The sequence below is a fragment of the Dendropsophus ebraccatus genome, chromosome 15 (genome assembly GCF_027789765.1).
Source record: "Dendropsophus ebraccatus isolate aDenEbr1 chromosome 15, aDenEbr1.pat, whole genome shotgun sequence".
In the NCBI taxonomy this organism is placed as follows: domain Eukaryota; kingdom Metazoa; phylum Chordata; class Amphibia; order Anura; family Hylidae; genus Dendropsophus; species Dendropsophus ebraccatus.
Genome location: NC_091468.1, coordinates 58,958,076 through 58,975,079, shown reverse-complemented (window position 1 = coordinate 58,975,079; position 17,004 = coordinate 58,958,076). Strand labels below are relative to the sequence as shown.

At 45.7% G+C, this 17,004-nt stretch overlaps 1 protein-coding gene across 1 annotated transcript in view; it reads right to left on the bottom strand.

Annotated features, from left to right (window-relative positions):
* ZFAND3 (zinc finger AN1-type containing 3) overlaps positions 1 to 17,004 on the bottom strand; it is a 98,106-nt gene that overhangs the window by 18,342 nt on the left and 62,760 nt on the right. The window contains exons 3-4 of the mRNA XM_069954289.1: positions 8,532 to 8,711; positions 1,113 to 1,178 (exon numbers count right to left, since the gene is read on the bottom strand). Of these exons, the coding sequence (XP_069810390.1) occupies positions 1,113 to 1,178; positions 8,532 to 8,711 (246 nt within the window). The remainder of the gene's footprint in view (positions 1 to 1,112; positions 1,179 to 8,531; positions 8,712 to 17,004) is intronic.

The window sequence follows — 17,004 nt, the reverse complement described above, 5'->3', positions numbered from 1 at the left end:
GAATGAATGGTGCAGGATGAGGAGGATAATACAGCGAGATGAGGCTCCAAAATCTCATCAGCATAGATCACCTTATCTGAGAGTGCTGTCATGTGTGCGCCCCAGCGAGATCAGCACAAGCCCCCTCCCCTGGCACTACCCTACTAACAACTGCTGAGGATGGTATTAAAGCCTCCATGCTTCAGCTGCTGCCCGCTCCGCTCCGCTGGACGTCTATGGAGCAATAACTTTTATCACAATCATCATCCTGCTGAACATAGTGCCGAGGGTTTAACCCCTCAATGTGGTTTGACAATCCTGCTAAATCCTCTGGACCTTACCTATACTCGAGTTATCACTGTGTTATCTGTGGTGTTACATAGGACTGCAGGTCACATCTACTACATTAAATGTACTCAGAGATATCACTGTGTTAGCTGTGGTGTTACATAGGACTGCAGGTCACATCTACTATCTGTATTCAGAGTTATCACTGTTTTAGCTCTTGTGTTACATATGACTGCATGTAACATCTACATTATCTGTACTCAGAGTTATCACTGTGTTTTCTGTGGTGTTACATAGGACTGCAGGTGACATCTACTACATTATCTATACTCAAGGAGTTATCACTGTGTTATCTGGGCTGTTACATAGGACTGCAGGTAACACCTACTACATTATCTGTACACAGAGTTATCATTGTGTTATCTGTGGTGTTACATAGGACTGCAGGTAACATCTACATTATATGTACTCAGAGAGCTACCTAGATGCAGTTTTGCATGGGACTGCAGGTAAGCAGTCTAGCTTATACACAAGCTCTGCCATTTCCCATCACACACAGATACATGGATAGTTGCCGGGATCTGTCACATTTCGCACTGCCTCTCTGTCTGTACTTGTTCCAATTCTCGCTCTGCCTGGGGACCCAGAATCCACTTTAGCAGTAATGTTGTGTTTGGGAAGAGGCCCGTGAACGTGACAGCGCTGTTATATATAATGCAGGACTCGGTCCCCGGCGACAATCCTCAAGATTCTTGTAAACAGCGCATTCAGCTCTGAGCCAAAACCTGTGTTCAGGAAATGTACTCCCCCTCACCCCCCTCCGCCCCTGGAGTCGGGGCCCTTACCTGATTCATAGGATCTTTTGTTTGGTGTGAGTAGAGATACGTGGGCTGTATCTGTGCAGGGCCCACCTGGAAGAAAAGAGAAAACAACCATCAGTGGAGGAAATGGCGGCAGCCGACATTCACATTGTGCTCAGACACATCTCTACCAGAGGGGAGCAGCAATGCTCAGGGTGGTGGGAGTGTCTGCAGCTTCGCTGCAATTTTATATTGGAGGCTGAGGTAGTCTGAAATCCACCCCTACTCAATGCTTTATACTGCAGCATTAGGCTATTTTCACACAACGTAAATTATCAATTAATCACGGCCGTTGTAGCAAATTGCAACCACGGCCGTGATTAATTGATAATTTACATTGTGCTGCAATCAATGGGATCCCGGCCGGAGTGTATACACATAGTATACACTCTGGCCAGGATTCCCAGCGGCCGCATGAAAAACTGACATGTCAGTTTTGTGCGGCCGCTATTCATTGAATAGCAGCCAAACAAAAATGCCAGTTCACACAAGAGAGTGCGGCCGCAGTTTCCATTGTGTGCTATGGTGAATTGGGATGCGGCCGCACACGGATGCGCCAGCATACCAATTCACCAAAAAATGTTTATCCCGGGCAGTACTGCAGTCACGGCCGGGATAAACTTCACTGACACAGCCGTTCTGTGAGACAGCCAGGTCACAGAATGGCCAGTCTCATACATAGTGTAAACCTGGCCTTACTCTATTGCATGGGTAGGTAACCTTGGCTTTCCAGCCGTTGCAAAACTACAAATTCCATCATGCCTAGACAGCCAAAGCTGTAGCTTTTAGCTTTAGCTGTCCAGGCATGATGGGAGTTTTAAAACAGCTGGAGAACCAAGGTTCCCTACCCCTGCTTAGTTTCATCTTAGTTTCGCCTGTAATACATTGACTGTCTGAGACCCCCAGGACACCGTCCTGTCCCCATGCCTTACACTGCAGCTTTGCTCAGGTCTTTAGGAGAAAATAAAAAAAACCTCATTTACATATAATGAAGCGGCTGAGGTCGTGACAGTCGCCTTGTACGTAATAACCTCTCTCTAAGTAGAGATCTATAAAGAGAGCGGAGAATCGCCCGTGAAGTTCAGCGCTTCCCTCATTTCATGCGCTGTAAATGTATCCGAAAGCAACTGAGAAATCAAAAGTACAAGAAAGTGAAGGCAGCAGTGAAGCGACTCGCCGGAGCGGAGCCGGACGCTAAATAATCTGGAGGATTATCGGGTCTCCAATGTTCCTAGAATGAGAGAAATGCCAGATTTGTAATGCAAATTGCCTAATGAAGCAGCAGGAGGGGGGAGCGCGGTCTATTCCTGGCGGGAAGGGGGGGGGGGGTGTGCTGACGCTCTTCATCATTAATGCTCACATCGGGAGAATTACTTCCCTAAAGATGAACTTACCTGGATCTCTCTATCACTTCAGTCTGGCAACAGCTTTATGCTTTAACTAATGGGGCCACACCGCGATCGGGGAAAACAATTAATGGAGGATTTGATGGTGTTCCTCTACGGAGAAGCTGCTTTTCCGTGTAGCAGTGCTGGGAATAGTGTCGCCAATGTGAATCACTGAACTAAATATATATCACAACAATATAGTGTCCAGGGCCAGTCCTATAGGAATCCAGTGTGTGTTATTAGTGGGGAAGGAAGTAGCTACTTCACATCAGCCATATTGTCTCCTGCATAACAGTCTGCATCTGTATGTGAAGCTATATGTATGTCTATATTGGAAGAGAAAAGGGGAGGCATCGAAGGATATTGGAGGAGGAGGGGACCCAAGGAGTCTGGGGGGTGGTGGTAAAGGAGTCTGGAGAAGCGGGACCATAGGATTCTGGGGGTGGTGGTGGTGGTGGAGTCTGGAGAAGCAGGACTATAGGAGTCTGGGGAGTGGTGGTGGTGATGGAGTCTGGAGAAGGGGGGACAGAAGGAGTCTGGATGGGAGACCAAAAGGAATCTGGAACGAGGATCCAAGGAGCCTGCAGGAAGGACCCAAAGAGTCTGGAGGGGAACCAGAGCACTCTGGAGACAGCTTTTTTCCCTCTCCCCATTGAAAATACATGCACGCTTGGCTGGATGTATAGGTGTATGGTGAGGACAAGAGGATGCACCCTTGGCTGGATGTATAGGTGTATGGTGAGGGCAAGAGGAATGGTTGTATCCAAATTGACATTTCTTCTACCGGTACCGAAAGTGTACAGCAATCTCATGGCTCCCTCCCACCCATGGACATCCCCATGTCCCCAATCAGCCTGAGTAGAGTACTACAACTGTATAGGGACATTTAATGAAACAAAAGAAAGAGGACTGAATCTGGCAGAGGACCATGGACAGCTCCATGGTCTTTGACAGAGTTATGTTGGAACAGGACCATGGACAGCTCGACTTGAATGATCAAACATTAGACAGTGCTGGATGTCATACAGGACCATGGACAGCGCCACTTAGAGGATCCAGTAGTAGAAAGTATAGAAAGCACAGGACCATGGACAGTGCTGCTTGTATGATCAGATAGTAGAAATCATTAAATTTGACAGGACAATGGGCCACTTGTATGATGACATAGTAGGAAGTACTAGATCTGACAGAGTTGCAGGGACAGCTCCATCCTCTGAGTAGTAAGTGAGGATCACCACATTGTTGCAGGACCATGGGCAGCTTTACTTCCGAAGTCAGTAGACAGTACCCGGGTCCCGGATCTACAGGGGTCCCACAACTATGACACTATTGCACCATGTAGTGCACCGTTCGCTGTTGCAGCCTCACTTTTGGCTGTAAACCACATAAGTGATGATCAGTAAGACTCCCCTGGCCCCAGACAGTCACACAGAGGACTGCCCTACAGATGTCTGATCTTCACAGCCGCCACGTCACCAGTCTGTGGCCAGGACACCATTGCAGAAGCTTTCTTGTGATTTACCACCTGTTTTTGTCACCCATTTTGCATTAGCGTGCCAATATCTCCTTCCATCCCGACACTGCGATGGTCCATAGATCACCGGAAAGTCTCTTCTAAGTAAGACGTCCGCTTCACAAATAACAACCTGTCACTTGTAATGTGCGTCGCGCTACAAATGATATAGTCAGAGCGATCTGTTTATTACCATCCATTGACGAAGAGATGAAAGGTTCATCAACTCTTCGCGGGTGGAATGTGTTGGGATGGAGAATTTCGCAAGATAGAACAGTGATAAAAGCTTACAGAATAAAAACTCTACAGACGCTCAGTCCTCCAGGGATCCGGGCAGTTTTTGTTGGTTGGATTTCTCTCCCCCCCCAAACAGTATTTTTAAGCCGGTCTGCAAATCAATGCTGGCCTACATCCAGCTCGTCCATCGCTCCCTCGTCACGTAGACGCTCTCAGGAGATCTTGTTAAGCCAACAGGCCAATTCAAAGTATTCACTGCGTAACCGTGAAGCGCCTATCTTTTTTTTCTTTACTGCAGATGGGTTAAGATAAATGGATCGCCCCGGTAACTGCTTCTGTGTTGCAGCTTTGATAATTGGATGGCATTTCAAACAGGGAGACAAATTAAAGCCGCTGTTTAACAACGCCGATGCATGACGGACCCCTTAAGTGCTGGCATGAGCCAGACCCCTTCATTACTGGTGCACGATGGACTCTTTCAGTCCCGGCATGATTTAGACCCCTTCATTACTGGTGCATGATGGATCATTTTAGTCCCGGCCTGCGCCAGAACCCTTCATTACTGGTGCATTATGGACCCTTTCAGTGTCGGCATAAGCCAGACCCCTTCATTACTGGTGCATGATGGACCATTTCAGGGCCAGCATAAGAGATACCCCTTCAATACTGAGGCATGATAGACCGGTTTAGTGATGGCATGGGATGGACTCCTTAGGTGGCAGCATGAGACCCCTTAAATGTGGCAGAAATTTTAAGTGGAAACAAAAATGACCATTTTAGTGTGGGCACAACACTAACACTTTGATTACAGGTGCATGATGGATCCCTCTAGCACTGGAATGAGGCAGACCCCTTTACTGTTGGCCACAAGACAGACCACTTCAGTGCTGGCATGAGACAGACCCCTCCAATTTCAGTCAACACAGACTTCTTCAGTGCCTGCATGAGATTGAAGTGATCTAGTGATCTTATACTCCTGCCTCTCCCGATGTTTGTTGGCGAAAAGCAAAATCAACACCACAAACAACGCTGAGGCGGTGACCGTGAGAGCGAACCAAAGAGAGCGTGTAATGGTTATAAAGAGAGCAAAAGTTCCACGAAATGTCATCACATCAGGCAAAAATACTGACACAAATCCTCTGCCAGCGACAAGAAACAGAGACATTAAAGGGGTTATCCAGGATTAGAAAAAACACGGCTACTTTCTTGCACACAGCGCCACCACTATCCTCAGGTTTTGTGAGGTATTACAATCAGCTCTATTCATTTCTATGGAACAGGGGTGCCAAACCCACTCCCAAACTGATGACTGGAGAGGTGCTGTTTCTAAAAGAAAGTGGCCATGTTTTTCTAAGCCTGGATAGCCCCTTTAACTCGTGGTGTAAAAATATAACAAAAACTACAAAATTACTATACTATAATAGTTAAAACAGTCTGAATCACCCTGTAACAGAGACAGTCACATGATTCCGGACATTCATATGTATTCCTGTAAGCTGTCCTGCCTGAAGATTTGGCGAGTGCCCCGTTGTCTTCTATTTGCACCACTGTATATGCATTCTTTCACTACTACTGGGAGCACCATCACCGCAGGCTACCACATGTCCAATCCAATGTAAGTCTCCAGTGCTTCTGCGGCAGTGCCAACTGTACTCTACACAGCTCCATTATAGTAGTTATATTCTTGTATATAGGAGTAGTATTATAGTAGTTATATCCCTGTATATAGGTAGCAGTATTATAGTAGTTATATTCTTGTATATAGGAGCAGTATTAAAGTAGTTATATTCTTGTATATAGCAGTATTATAGTAGTTATATTCTTGTATATAGGAGCAGTATTATAGTAGTTATATTCTTGTATATAGGAGCAGTATTATAGTAGTTATATTCCTGTATATAGGGCAGTATTATAGTAGTTATATTCTTGTATATAGGAGCAGTATTATAGTAGTTATATTCCTGTATATAGGGGGCAGTATTATAGTAGTTATATTCTTGTATATAGGAGCAGTATTATAGTAGTTATATTCTTGTATATATGGGACAGTATTAAAGTAGTTATATTCTTGTATATAGGAGCAGTATTATAGTAGTTATATTCTTGTATATAGGAGCAGTATTATAGTAGTTATATTCCTGTACATAGGGAGCAGTATTATAGTAGTTATATTCTTGTATATAGGAGCAGTATTATAGTAGTTATATTCCTGTACATAGGGAGCAGTATAATAGTAGTTATATTCTTGTATATAGGAGCAGTATTATAGCAGTTATATTCCTGTACTTAGGAAGCAGTATTATAGTAGTTATATTCTTGTATATAGGAGCAGTATTATACTAGTTATATTCTTATATATAGGAGGCAGTATTATACTAGTTATATTCTTGTACAAAGAGGCCACATTAGAATAATAGAAACTGTGGACTACTTTTTTCAGGTCACAGCTTAATATGTTGCAGTAGGATTGGCTGACGTTTCTTGTTGCTGTGTATTAGCGATAGAAGGTCCAGTCCCTGCTGCTCCCTGTCCTTGCAGGACCTGTGACTGAAGTCGGCTCATAGTGGGCACTTGGCATCTCCTGGCGTCTGTTTCTTCCACTAATGAGATCACTTAAGAAAAATGGATGTGTCACTGGTCGGGCTGGGAAGCACTGGCCGTCCTGGATCCTCGGTGCGCGCTGTATCAGGTGAGGACGCTCGCAAATAGTTCTTTTTTCGCAGATTTATTGCTCTCTCAGACTCCTCTTAATTAACATGACATTTACATAACAGTAGCTCATTAATTCTGGGCTCTGGGCGCCGGGGCCTCATCACTGATGCATTGCCCCTTCCCAAACAGGTTGTCAGATTTCTGCTATTATCAACATCATCATGGCGGCATGTTAATGATCTACCTTTTACACATTAGATGCGTCTCTCCCTCCCACCGGCTGCATTTTCATCAGCTGAATATAGCGCAGCTCCCCACATCTCATGCTTCCTCAGTCCCTTCTGCTTTCGTTCTGATTTCTTCCAGGATTTATGTCTCTCTGAGAAAATACATATCTGTCCCCATCCTCGGGGGAACACAAGGTCCCTCTCCGATTCTCCGTATCCTTAATACCTTTATGGCGCCGTGAGGGTCCCAGGATATTAATATAGCTATTCAGAGACGGGACAATCCCCTGGTGGACGCCATTGCGGTAGATTAGACAGGATGCAAACGCTTTTCACGTCTGTGATTTATAAAGCGTGTTCCTGGAATCAGACAGTGCCTCCTGTGTGAGGTCTCGTTTCTGGGTTATCTACATGGGTGATACACGTGAGGTGACAATCAGTATTACACTGCAGATGTGGTTGTCACCTAAATTACCACCCGCTTAAATGACATATATAACCACAGTTATATCCCCCTATCACTCGTGTCAGTTCTTACTGTCATCCTGGCATTCTATTCTTGGCCACCATTCATGCATACTGGGCCACTGGCATGCGGCTGGTACTGTTACATGGATCCTTGTATTAGGCTGGCATTGTGATATTGCACAGATCCACCACTAGATGTAAGCAATAACTGTACATGTATACCTCCTGACAGGTATACACCTAGCACATGGAACATCAATGGTGGAAAGGAGATGAAACAGAGCGGCGGGATGCGGATCCTTAGAGGGACGTTCTCGGCAGGATGAATCGGGTGCCTATTTCATTATCCATCTGTTACATAATTATCCTGTGAATAATTTTGCTGCATCCCCTGCTGTCACAAACCACGGGAAGCCACACGGGGGGCCAGACCAGCCTCCTCCATTAATAGTTACCGACCACACTGCTCAACCGGCGGGTCACCATGCAACTCCACACTGGTGAAGTACGCCACAACCAACTGACTGCTGAACCTCCAGTCCCATCCAAAGCTGCATTCACACAGGATACAGTACCTGGCATCTCTTTGTGGTTGCCTTACTAGTACAATGTCTGTATACTTTACTGCACAAGTGATATATAGCAATGCATTCTGCTGCAATGTATTGTGGGAGGATTGTTCCTAAACCCGGTCACCTCAAAAGCTGCAATCACAATTCTGCCATCTCTTGCTAGTCCATCCCCTACATAATGCAAGATGAGCAATGAAGTGCTGTAGAGCCATGTATTGTGGGAGACATCTGTCAGGACAGCAGATACTGGAAGGTATAAGCAGAAGTGTGATCGCAGCTCTGGATGTGACTGTGCAGCTTCCCAGGACATGTAACAATCAGCAGTGCATACAATACAGGGTCCTTACATTCGTCTTCACTGGGGGAGGCTACATTCAGGTCTGTCGAGAGCGGCTGGCCGGGACTACTGCTGGCCGTGGGTATAGAGGTATTTCCGTTGTCGCTGTTTATCTCGCTGGGGAATAGATCTGATTGGCTGCTGCTTGTGCTGGGGGCGGAGTCTTCGTCTGGCTGCTTCTTTTGAAAATCTTAATAATAAAAAGAAAAAAAAACAAACAAGAATCAGAATTGTTACAGAGAAACCATCAACAAGCATGGCCACAAAACATAATGAGGGTTATATGGCACGGCTTTCACCTCCGACAGACCCCAATGTCTCCCCTAAGCTGTCATGACTACTCTCCAGTTTCTGCACATCACTGGCTAATATTGGCTAATAATGCTGAACCCTGAATCAGCAGGGGGTGCACAGTCGCTTTCTCTGACTGTCATAAGAACCAGCTGCTCTCGCTCACCATGAAGGATTGGGGGGGGGGGGGGGGGGGGGGGAGAAGGGGTCGAGACTACAAGTCTCATTATCCTCAGCAGAGAGGATGGGTTGTGTGTCTATTCGGAGGGAGATGCATTAGTTATCAGGTTATCGCCGTTCAGAGTCTGTGCAATTATCAGGGAAGGTGCGAAGCGCGTCGTTCGCGGCTCACCAGGAAACGCACTTAGCGATAATTGACTCCTTTTAATTGTGCTGGAAGAGCAGTCATGGAGACCGGCGAGACAGAGGAGCGAGCGCCCTGCAAGGAGCGGCGGAATCTGCGGGAACACGGGATGTTATCGGGGCTAAGTAGTAAAGCGGCAGGAACTGCTCCAGGCCAGGAAGGCGTATTCACACCTGGCAGATTTGCGGCATACATTATTATAACCATTCAATTCATCTCAATAGGGTTTGTAGAAATCAGTGTGGCTGGAAACCATTTACGTGTAATATCCTACCTGACACATGACATCTACCTTACTACAGTCTCTTCCTTCCCTGCACGCTAGGTCCCCTTTTCTAGTATACTGTAAAGGCTTAAAGGGGGGCTCCAGCTTCGCAACTAATGTTTATTGTGCTAATGCATGTAATACTAAAATACTATGCAGCTTTGAATACAGAGCCTCCTTGCATCTCCATGGTAACAGACTACAAACATTTGTGTGTAGTCAGATCCAAAAGTTGTGCAGCTTTACATTTAGCAGGTCAGCAAGAGGCAGGGGACAGATAGATGGCGATATACAAAGGATTGTGAAGGTGGATTTAAAGTCAAACCTTCCCCTGGGTGGTCCATGTAGCTAAGGTAGGCTGTCCTTACAATTAAAGTGATACTTACTCTATGTGCGTTTCTCCGCACAATCCACAAGCTTAGATGCTGCACATTTGATATACATCTGTATAAAAGTTGTCTTTGACTTGTTTCTGCTCTAAAATTGCTTCATTTCATTAAAGGACAGTGTCACCTAGGCGGGGCTTCTCTGCAATCAGGCCTCCTCTGCCCAGAGGAGAGATGGGGCCCAAATACCATAAAGCTCCCCCTAGGTGTCCACCAAGGAAATTAAGAGAGAGAGTAAGGGGATGGGGGGTTACAGTATTACTTTAAGGTGGGCTGTTCTTACAGTTAAGATGGGCTGCCTGTACAGTTAAGGTGGAATGACCTTGTAGTTTAGGTAATTACACAGTGAATGGAATGGAGATCCCCTTTAAAGGAGTTATCCAGCGCTACAAAAACATGGCCACTTTTCCCCCTACTGTTGTCTCCAGTTCAGGTGCGGTTTGCAATTAAGTTCCATTTACTTCAATGGAACTGAGTTTCAAAACCCCACCCAAACTGGAGACAACAGTAGGGGGAAAGTGGCCATGTTTTTGTAGCGCTAGATAACCCCTTTAAGTAAAGTTATAACAGTGATAGCACACAGTGAATGGAGTGGAGATCCCCTTTAACCATAGTAATAACCGTGATTGCACACAGTGTATGGAGTGGAGATCCCCTTTAAGCACAGTAATAACAGTGTTTGCACACAGTGGATGGAGAGGAGATTCCCTTTAAGCACAGTAATAACAGTGATTATATACAGTGAATGGAGTGGAGATCTCCTTTAAGCAAAGTAATAACCGTGATTGTATACAGTGAATTGAGTGGAGATCCCCTTTAAGGATCGTAATATCAGTGATGGCACACAGTGAATGGAGTGAAAATCCCCTTTAAGCATAGCAATAACAGTGATTGCACACAGTGAATGGAGAGGAGATCCCCTTTAAGCATAGTAATACCAGTGATCGCACACAGTGTATGGAGACTAGTTCATCATTATCCGATGTTTGCGTCCAGGACAGTGAGACCATCTTATAGAACCGATGAGGGTCCAGGACCATAACAACTTCTAGTCTCAATCTATCAGGGAACATCGTTCATTTTCCGCCGGGCGCTGAGCGAGGACGAGCAGAACAATTCGTAAGAAGATAATTTCCATACGCTCATGAATCAAAATGTCAGCCGTGCGGCACGGAAAGAGAAACTGACCTATATTTGTGAACCCAAAAGGTCAGAGCTGATAAATTTTTTTGAGGCCGACTGGGGGGGTGTACGGCAGAGCCGAGACGCGTTTCTTCACTCAGCTTTACATAAATATGCTAAATTCTGAGGTATAAATAGTGTCGTCTAATGGGCACAAAAATGGCGACATCTGCGTCCGAGATGTAAAATACATCAATTTGTCATAAGAAACTGATGGTGGGTGTAGAATATATGGCGTACACATACAGGGGGCAGGGCTGAAGGCCATGTTTTATAGCATAGGAGAGGTTTCTGAGGGAGCTGCGCTGTACTGCATTGTAAAGGATGTAGTGTTCTCAGGCTTTGCATTAGTCTGGACTAGGAAACATTATAGCTACAGCAAAGAGCAATCCATGAGGGGTCATAGGTCAGCGCAGGAGCCACGCCATGGCCACGGGAGAAGTAACAGATGCTCCTAAAGTATATTATAAGGAGTCACTAGGGATCCATACAACAGTATAGAGTGTTGTAGAGCTGTCCGGGGATGGTGAGGGCTGCAGTTTAGTGACAGCTAGAGACCCCCCTTGGCTGGGGGACACTGATAGGTGTACTTTAACAACAGTATCCTGTGATGTAACTAGTGTATCAGTACAAAGAAAATGTTGCACAACTACAACTCCCAGCATGCCCTGACACACTTTGGCTGAGATCATCACCTGCCTGCTGTCAGTGAATCCTTTTGCAACCAGATCTGCGTCCCCCTATCTGTGACCCTCCAGCTGCCGGCTCAGCACCTGCACATTAAGGGCCCTATTCCATGGGACGATTATCGTTCGCATAAAAGTTAACGATAAACGATCCAAACGAACGCTATTGCGAAAGACCTGAAATCGTTCATTCATTTACATGGAACGATAATCATTACTTATGATCGTTCTGGCGGTCGTCTTGTTGTCGCTATTGCGTTCATCACTACTGCGAATGACCGAACGACATCTTATTCAATGCGAACAATTTGCGAACGAGCAACAATAAAAATAGGTCCAGGTCTTATTAAACCTATTCAACCGAACGATTATCGTTTAGATTTGAACAATTTAACGATCGTCCCATGGAATAGGGCCCTTAGTCTGGGGGTGACAATTCAATATCATTTACCACTGCTGCTGCATAACCTCTTTTTGAAGAGGAGGAAGGAACATAGAAAGCTTCTCCTTCAAAACTAGAGACTGTATAGTGTAAACTGCAGCGACCCCCCTTCAGAGTGGGAACCCCCCTACTGATCATGGGGCCTTCGCACCCAATGTGGTGTGTATTACTACACTGCTGCAGAACTTCTTTGGAAACCTGATCAGTTAAGATCATGTATACTGCTTTAGAGATTAATCCAGCAGCCGCATCGCTCCACTCTGGGGGGGTCATACACACAGCAGCATCCCCTGCCCGTAACACCCAGCTATCCACCAGGCTGGTAGAAGCAGTGCCTACAGACCTGCAGGGGGCGATCACAGCTTTGCCAGCTCCAAATCTCCTTTGTTCCTATGTAAATCCGCTCCCAGTGGGCTTCCTCTCGAAAGACCTTATACTGGGAAACAAAACGTCGTCCTTTCATTTATCCTAAAATCCCTTCCTGGGAGACGGCGAGCGGCTCTATTAGTATAAATCCCTTCAAAAGACGAGGAAGAGAACTCCGGAGAGACGGGGGAGGCGCAGCCATTCATCTGCTGCTTATACAGGTGAATGAGCGGGGGCTCTGCTCTAGATGGGGGTCTGCAGGGACCTCACATAGGCCAATGCCCCCCATAGGGCCACTCAGACTCCATAAACAGCAGATAATCGTCATACCTGGAGCTAGACCGCAGCTGAGTGACCGGGGCCCTGTAGGGTCAGTGCTATACACTGGGGGCAAGATATGAGATCCCAGTCAAAGCAGGGTCAGTGCTATACACTGGGGGTCCCAATGGACACCTCAGTCACATAAGTATCGGTGCTATACACTGGGGTTCAGATATGAGACCCCGGTCACAGCAGGGTTAGTGCTATACACTAGGGGTCCGATAGGAGGCCGCAATCACATAATCATTGGTGGTATACACTGGGGGTCCGATATGAGACCCCTGTCACAGCAGGGTTAGTGCTATACACTGGGGGTCTGATATAAGATTCCAGTCAAAGCAGGGTCAGTGCTATACACTGGGGGTCCCAATGGACACCTCAGTCACATAAGTATCGGTGCTATACACTGGGGTTCAGATATGAGACCCCGGTCACAGCAGGGTTAGTGCTATACACTAGGGGTCCGATAGGAGGCCGCAATCACATAATCATTGGTGGTATACACTGGGGGTCCGATATGAGACCCCTGTCACAGCAGGGTTAGTGCTATACACTGGGGGTCTGATATAAGATTCCAGTCAAAGCAGGGTCAGTGCTATACACTGGGGGTCCGATAGGAGGTCACAATCACATAAGCATCGGTGCTATACACTGGGGGTCAGATTGGACACCTCAGTCACAGCAGGGTCAGTACTCTACACTAGGGGTCCTATATGAGACCCTGGTCAGAGCAAGGTCAGTGCTATACACTGAGGGGTCCTATATGAGACCCTAGTTAGAACAGGGTCAGGCCAATACGAATCTGACAGCAGATGGCATCACATGCTTCTGGTCACTAAATAAAATCAACAGCAGTGTTCCCCAATCTTTGGCTCTCCAGCTGTTTAAAAACTACAATGCCCAGCATGACCTGACAGTGCCACATTGATCCACAGCTTATGTCTGGTATTGCAGCTCAGCTGTATTTAAGTGAATGGAGGTGAAATGCAGTACCACACACAACCAGCAGACAAATGTGGCGCTATATATAATGTAAAACAGACATAAGACGTTCTATATCTTTGTAATATAGTGTTTAATGGGTTTGTTACAGTGTAGACAGTCATGTGTAAGATGAATACAGTTCCAGTGCTGGCCTCCTGTCCTAAAAAGCTGTCTAAGGGTACGCGCACACTAAGGAAAATACACAGAGGACTTGCGGCGGATTCTGCCATTCATCTCCGCGCTCTCCGTCTGTGCCATAGACTCCATTCTACGGTCAGGCAGATTCCACCGTCCCTAGAAGACTGAACCCGTCCATTCTTTGGGTGGACGGTGGAATCCACCTGTGCATAGAATTGAGTCTATGGCACAGGCGGAGAGTGAAGCGGGGATGAGCGGCAGAATCCGCCACAAGTCTTCTGCGTGTTTTCCTCAGTGTGCACATACCCTATCAGTGTCAGCAGTTTGGAACATGAATTGCAGCTGACAGATTCACTTTAAACTTTGTTAAGAGACGACTAGAAATTTCTTTAAAGGAGAAGTCAGGCGGGACAACAAAAATTCAGTTCGGGCAAGGGGTGGAGGGAACATAATAAAGAATATTTACCACTCCCCAAGTTCGTAATGCACCACGTCCCACTCCAGCTTTCAGCCCTTCTACTTCACACGTTAGTGGATGCCTCGCTCAGCCAGGCAGTGATTGGGGCCAGACACCGCTGTAGTCACTGATTGGCCATCCATCGCCCCTCCTGATGTCATCATAACTCGGGGGGAAATGCCTTCCGGCGGGGGTCCCGGACTTTCTGACACAGCAACTCGTGGGTACAGAGAGAGGTAAGTAGGTGTTGCTTATTATGTTCCCCTGCCCGCTGTCCTTTAAGGCTGGTGATTTGCACAGTGTTGCCTGTAGTGTTGGTGCAGAATGTGTAGTGTGCGAGGAGGGAGACTTAGGGTGGTATTACACGGAATGATTATCGTTCGAAAAAATCGTTAAATCATTCGGATTTAAACAATCATTTAGTGTAATGGCAGACGATTAAACGACCAACGAGAAATCGTTGGTCGTTAAATAGAATTTGGACCTATTTTTATCGTTGATAGTTTGCAAATTGTTCGCATGTAATAAGACTTTGTTCGGTTGTTCCCAGTAGCGGCGACGACAGGAAGAACGCAATAACGATCATAAGTACTGATCATAGTTTCGTGTAATTCGGTGAACGATTTCAGGTCGTTCGCCATAGCAGTCGTTTGAGTTTATCGTTAATTGTCGAAAAATCGCTTCATGTAATAGTACCCTTAGGGCCCTATTACATGGGCCGATTATTGTGCGAAAAATCGTTATATCATTCGAATATAAACGACACTCCTGTGTCAGGTGTTTAGATCTGAACCTAAAATTATCGTTCGCTGTAATTCCATATTCGCTCGCTCAAGTTCCGCATTTATTCACTAACCGTTCAGTGTAATGGTGTGTTTACACAGGCAGATTTATCTGACAGATCTTTGAAGCCAAAACCAGGAACAGACTATAAACAGGGATCAGGTCATAAAGGAAAGACTGGGATCTATCCTCTTTTCAAATCCATTCCTGGCTTTGGCTTTAAAAATCTGTCAGATAAATCTGTCTGTGTAAACGCATCCTAATTGCACATTGTTCATTGTTTTGCTGGGATCAGAAGGAATAAACGATCATAGTAACAATTGCAATAACGATCTTAGTAACTAACGACCATCGTTCTGTGTAATATGGGGAACGATTTCAGGTTAACGATAAATCGTTAGCGATAGTTTATGGTTAATCGTTAAAAATCGCTCCGTGTAATAGGACCCTTAGGTCTGGATTTAAAGTTTCAAAACTATTGTGACTTCCTTGCCCCCATATGGAGATACTCGTGATGTAACAATGTCTGGGATGCTATAAATGGCGCTGGATGACGCACCCACAGGTACTACTTCATTTAATTTTAACCATACCCAAACCAGCAGCGCGGTACGCTGAGCGCAGACACAGTCAGTGCATGAACTCTCAGTCTCTGGAATTCCCACATCTTTCCGACTGTCACAAATGCATCAAACCTTCTAGAGAACAAACCGCGCCGCATGTTGTGACTTCTCGTTACAGAGAAATTGCAGCAGAAGCGATCGGGCGCATTGTAACTTGTACAGAAATTGAAGCCATCATTATTATTTCTCGGAGTAGAAAACATGTCATCTGCATCCTCCACAGCGAAAGAGCTACTGCTGGGAAGGTGTCCTCTTAAAGGGGAAGGCTGACAATATCCTGTATTAGTGCGGGCGATGCGTATATTTCTTCCTGTCCTGATCTCTCTCAATATTATCCTCATATATTGTACATTATTGACTATATCTATCTCATACCGTTATATCAGGACTCAGGAGCTGCACTCACTATTCTGCTGTTACACCACTACATCTATTACATTATCTGTACTTATCACTGTGTGTTATCTATGGTGTTACATAGGACTGCAGGTCATATCTATTACATTATCTGTACTCAGAGATATCACTTTTTTCATCTGTGGTGTTACATAGGACTGCAGGTGACATCTACTACATTATCTGTACTCAGACAGTTTGCACTGTGTGATATCTGTGGTGTTACATAGGACTGCATGTCCCATCTACAACATGATTCGTACCCAGAGTGTTATGTGGTGTTACATAGGACAGCAGGTCCCATCTACTACATTATCTGTACCCTGCAGGGTGCACAAACCCAGACAACACGGGCTCGATTACACGGCTTGATCCACAGAGTAAGTAAGTGTCAATCTATTCGATCGGCACTTGCTTAACAAGCCTATTACACAGCTAGATAATCATGCAGGCAGGGCTGCACGGACATCTTTAGCGATGTTCATGCAGCCTTTGCTTTAAAGGAGCACTCCGGAATTGTTATAGAGAAAATAAGAAAGATACTATGCTTACCTCTCTATGCTCCCCTGGTGTCATTCTGCTGTCTCTCTAGGTATGGCCACTGTGAGCTCAGCCAATCACTGACAGGCTATAACAGCTTTATAATTTACTATATACCGATGCTGGAGTACCTCTTTAATCAGCTCTTAGTTGTGTATTAGCTATTAAACAGAGAGACACAGAGAGATGTGTGGCTATTTTTGAACATATTGAAAGACAGTGATCAGGCGACAAGCAAATGGTTGCTCGCTTATTCCTT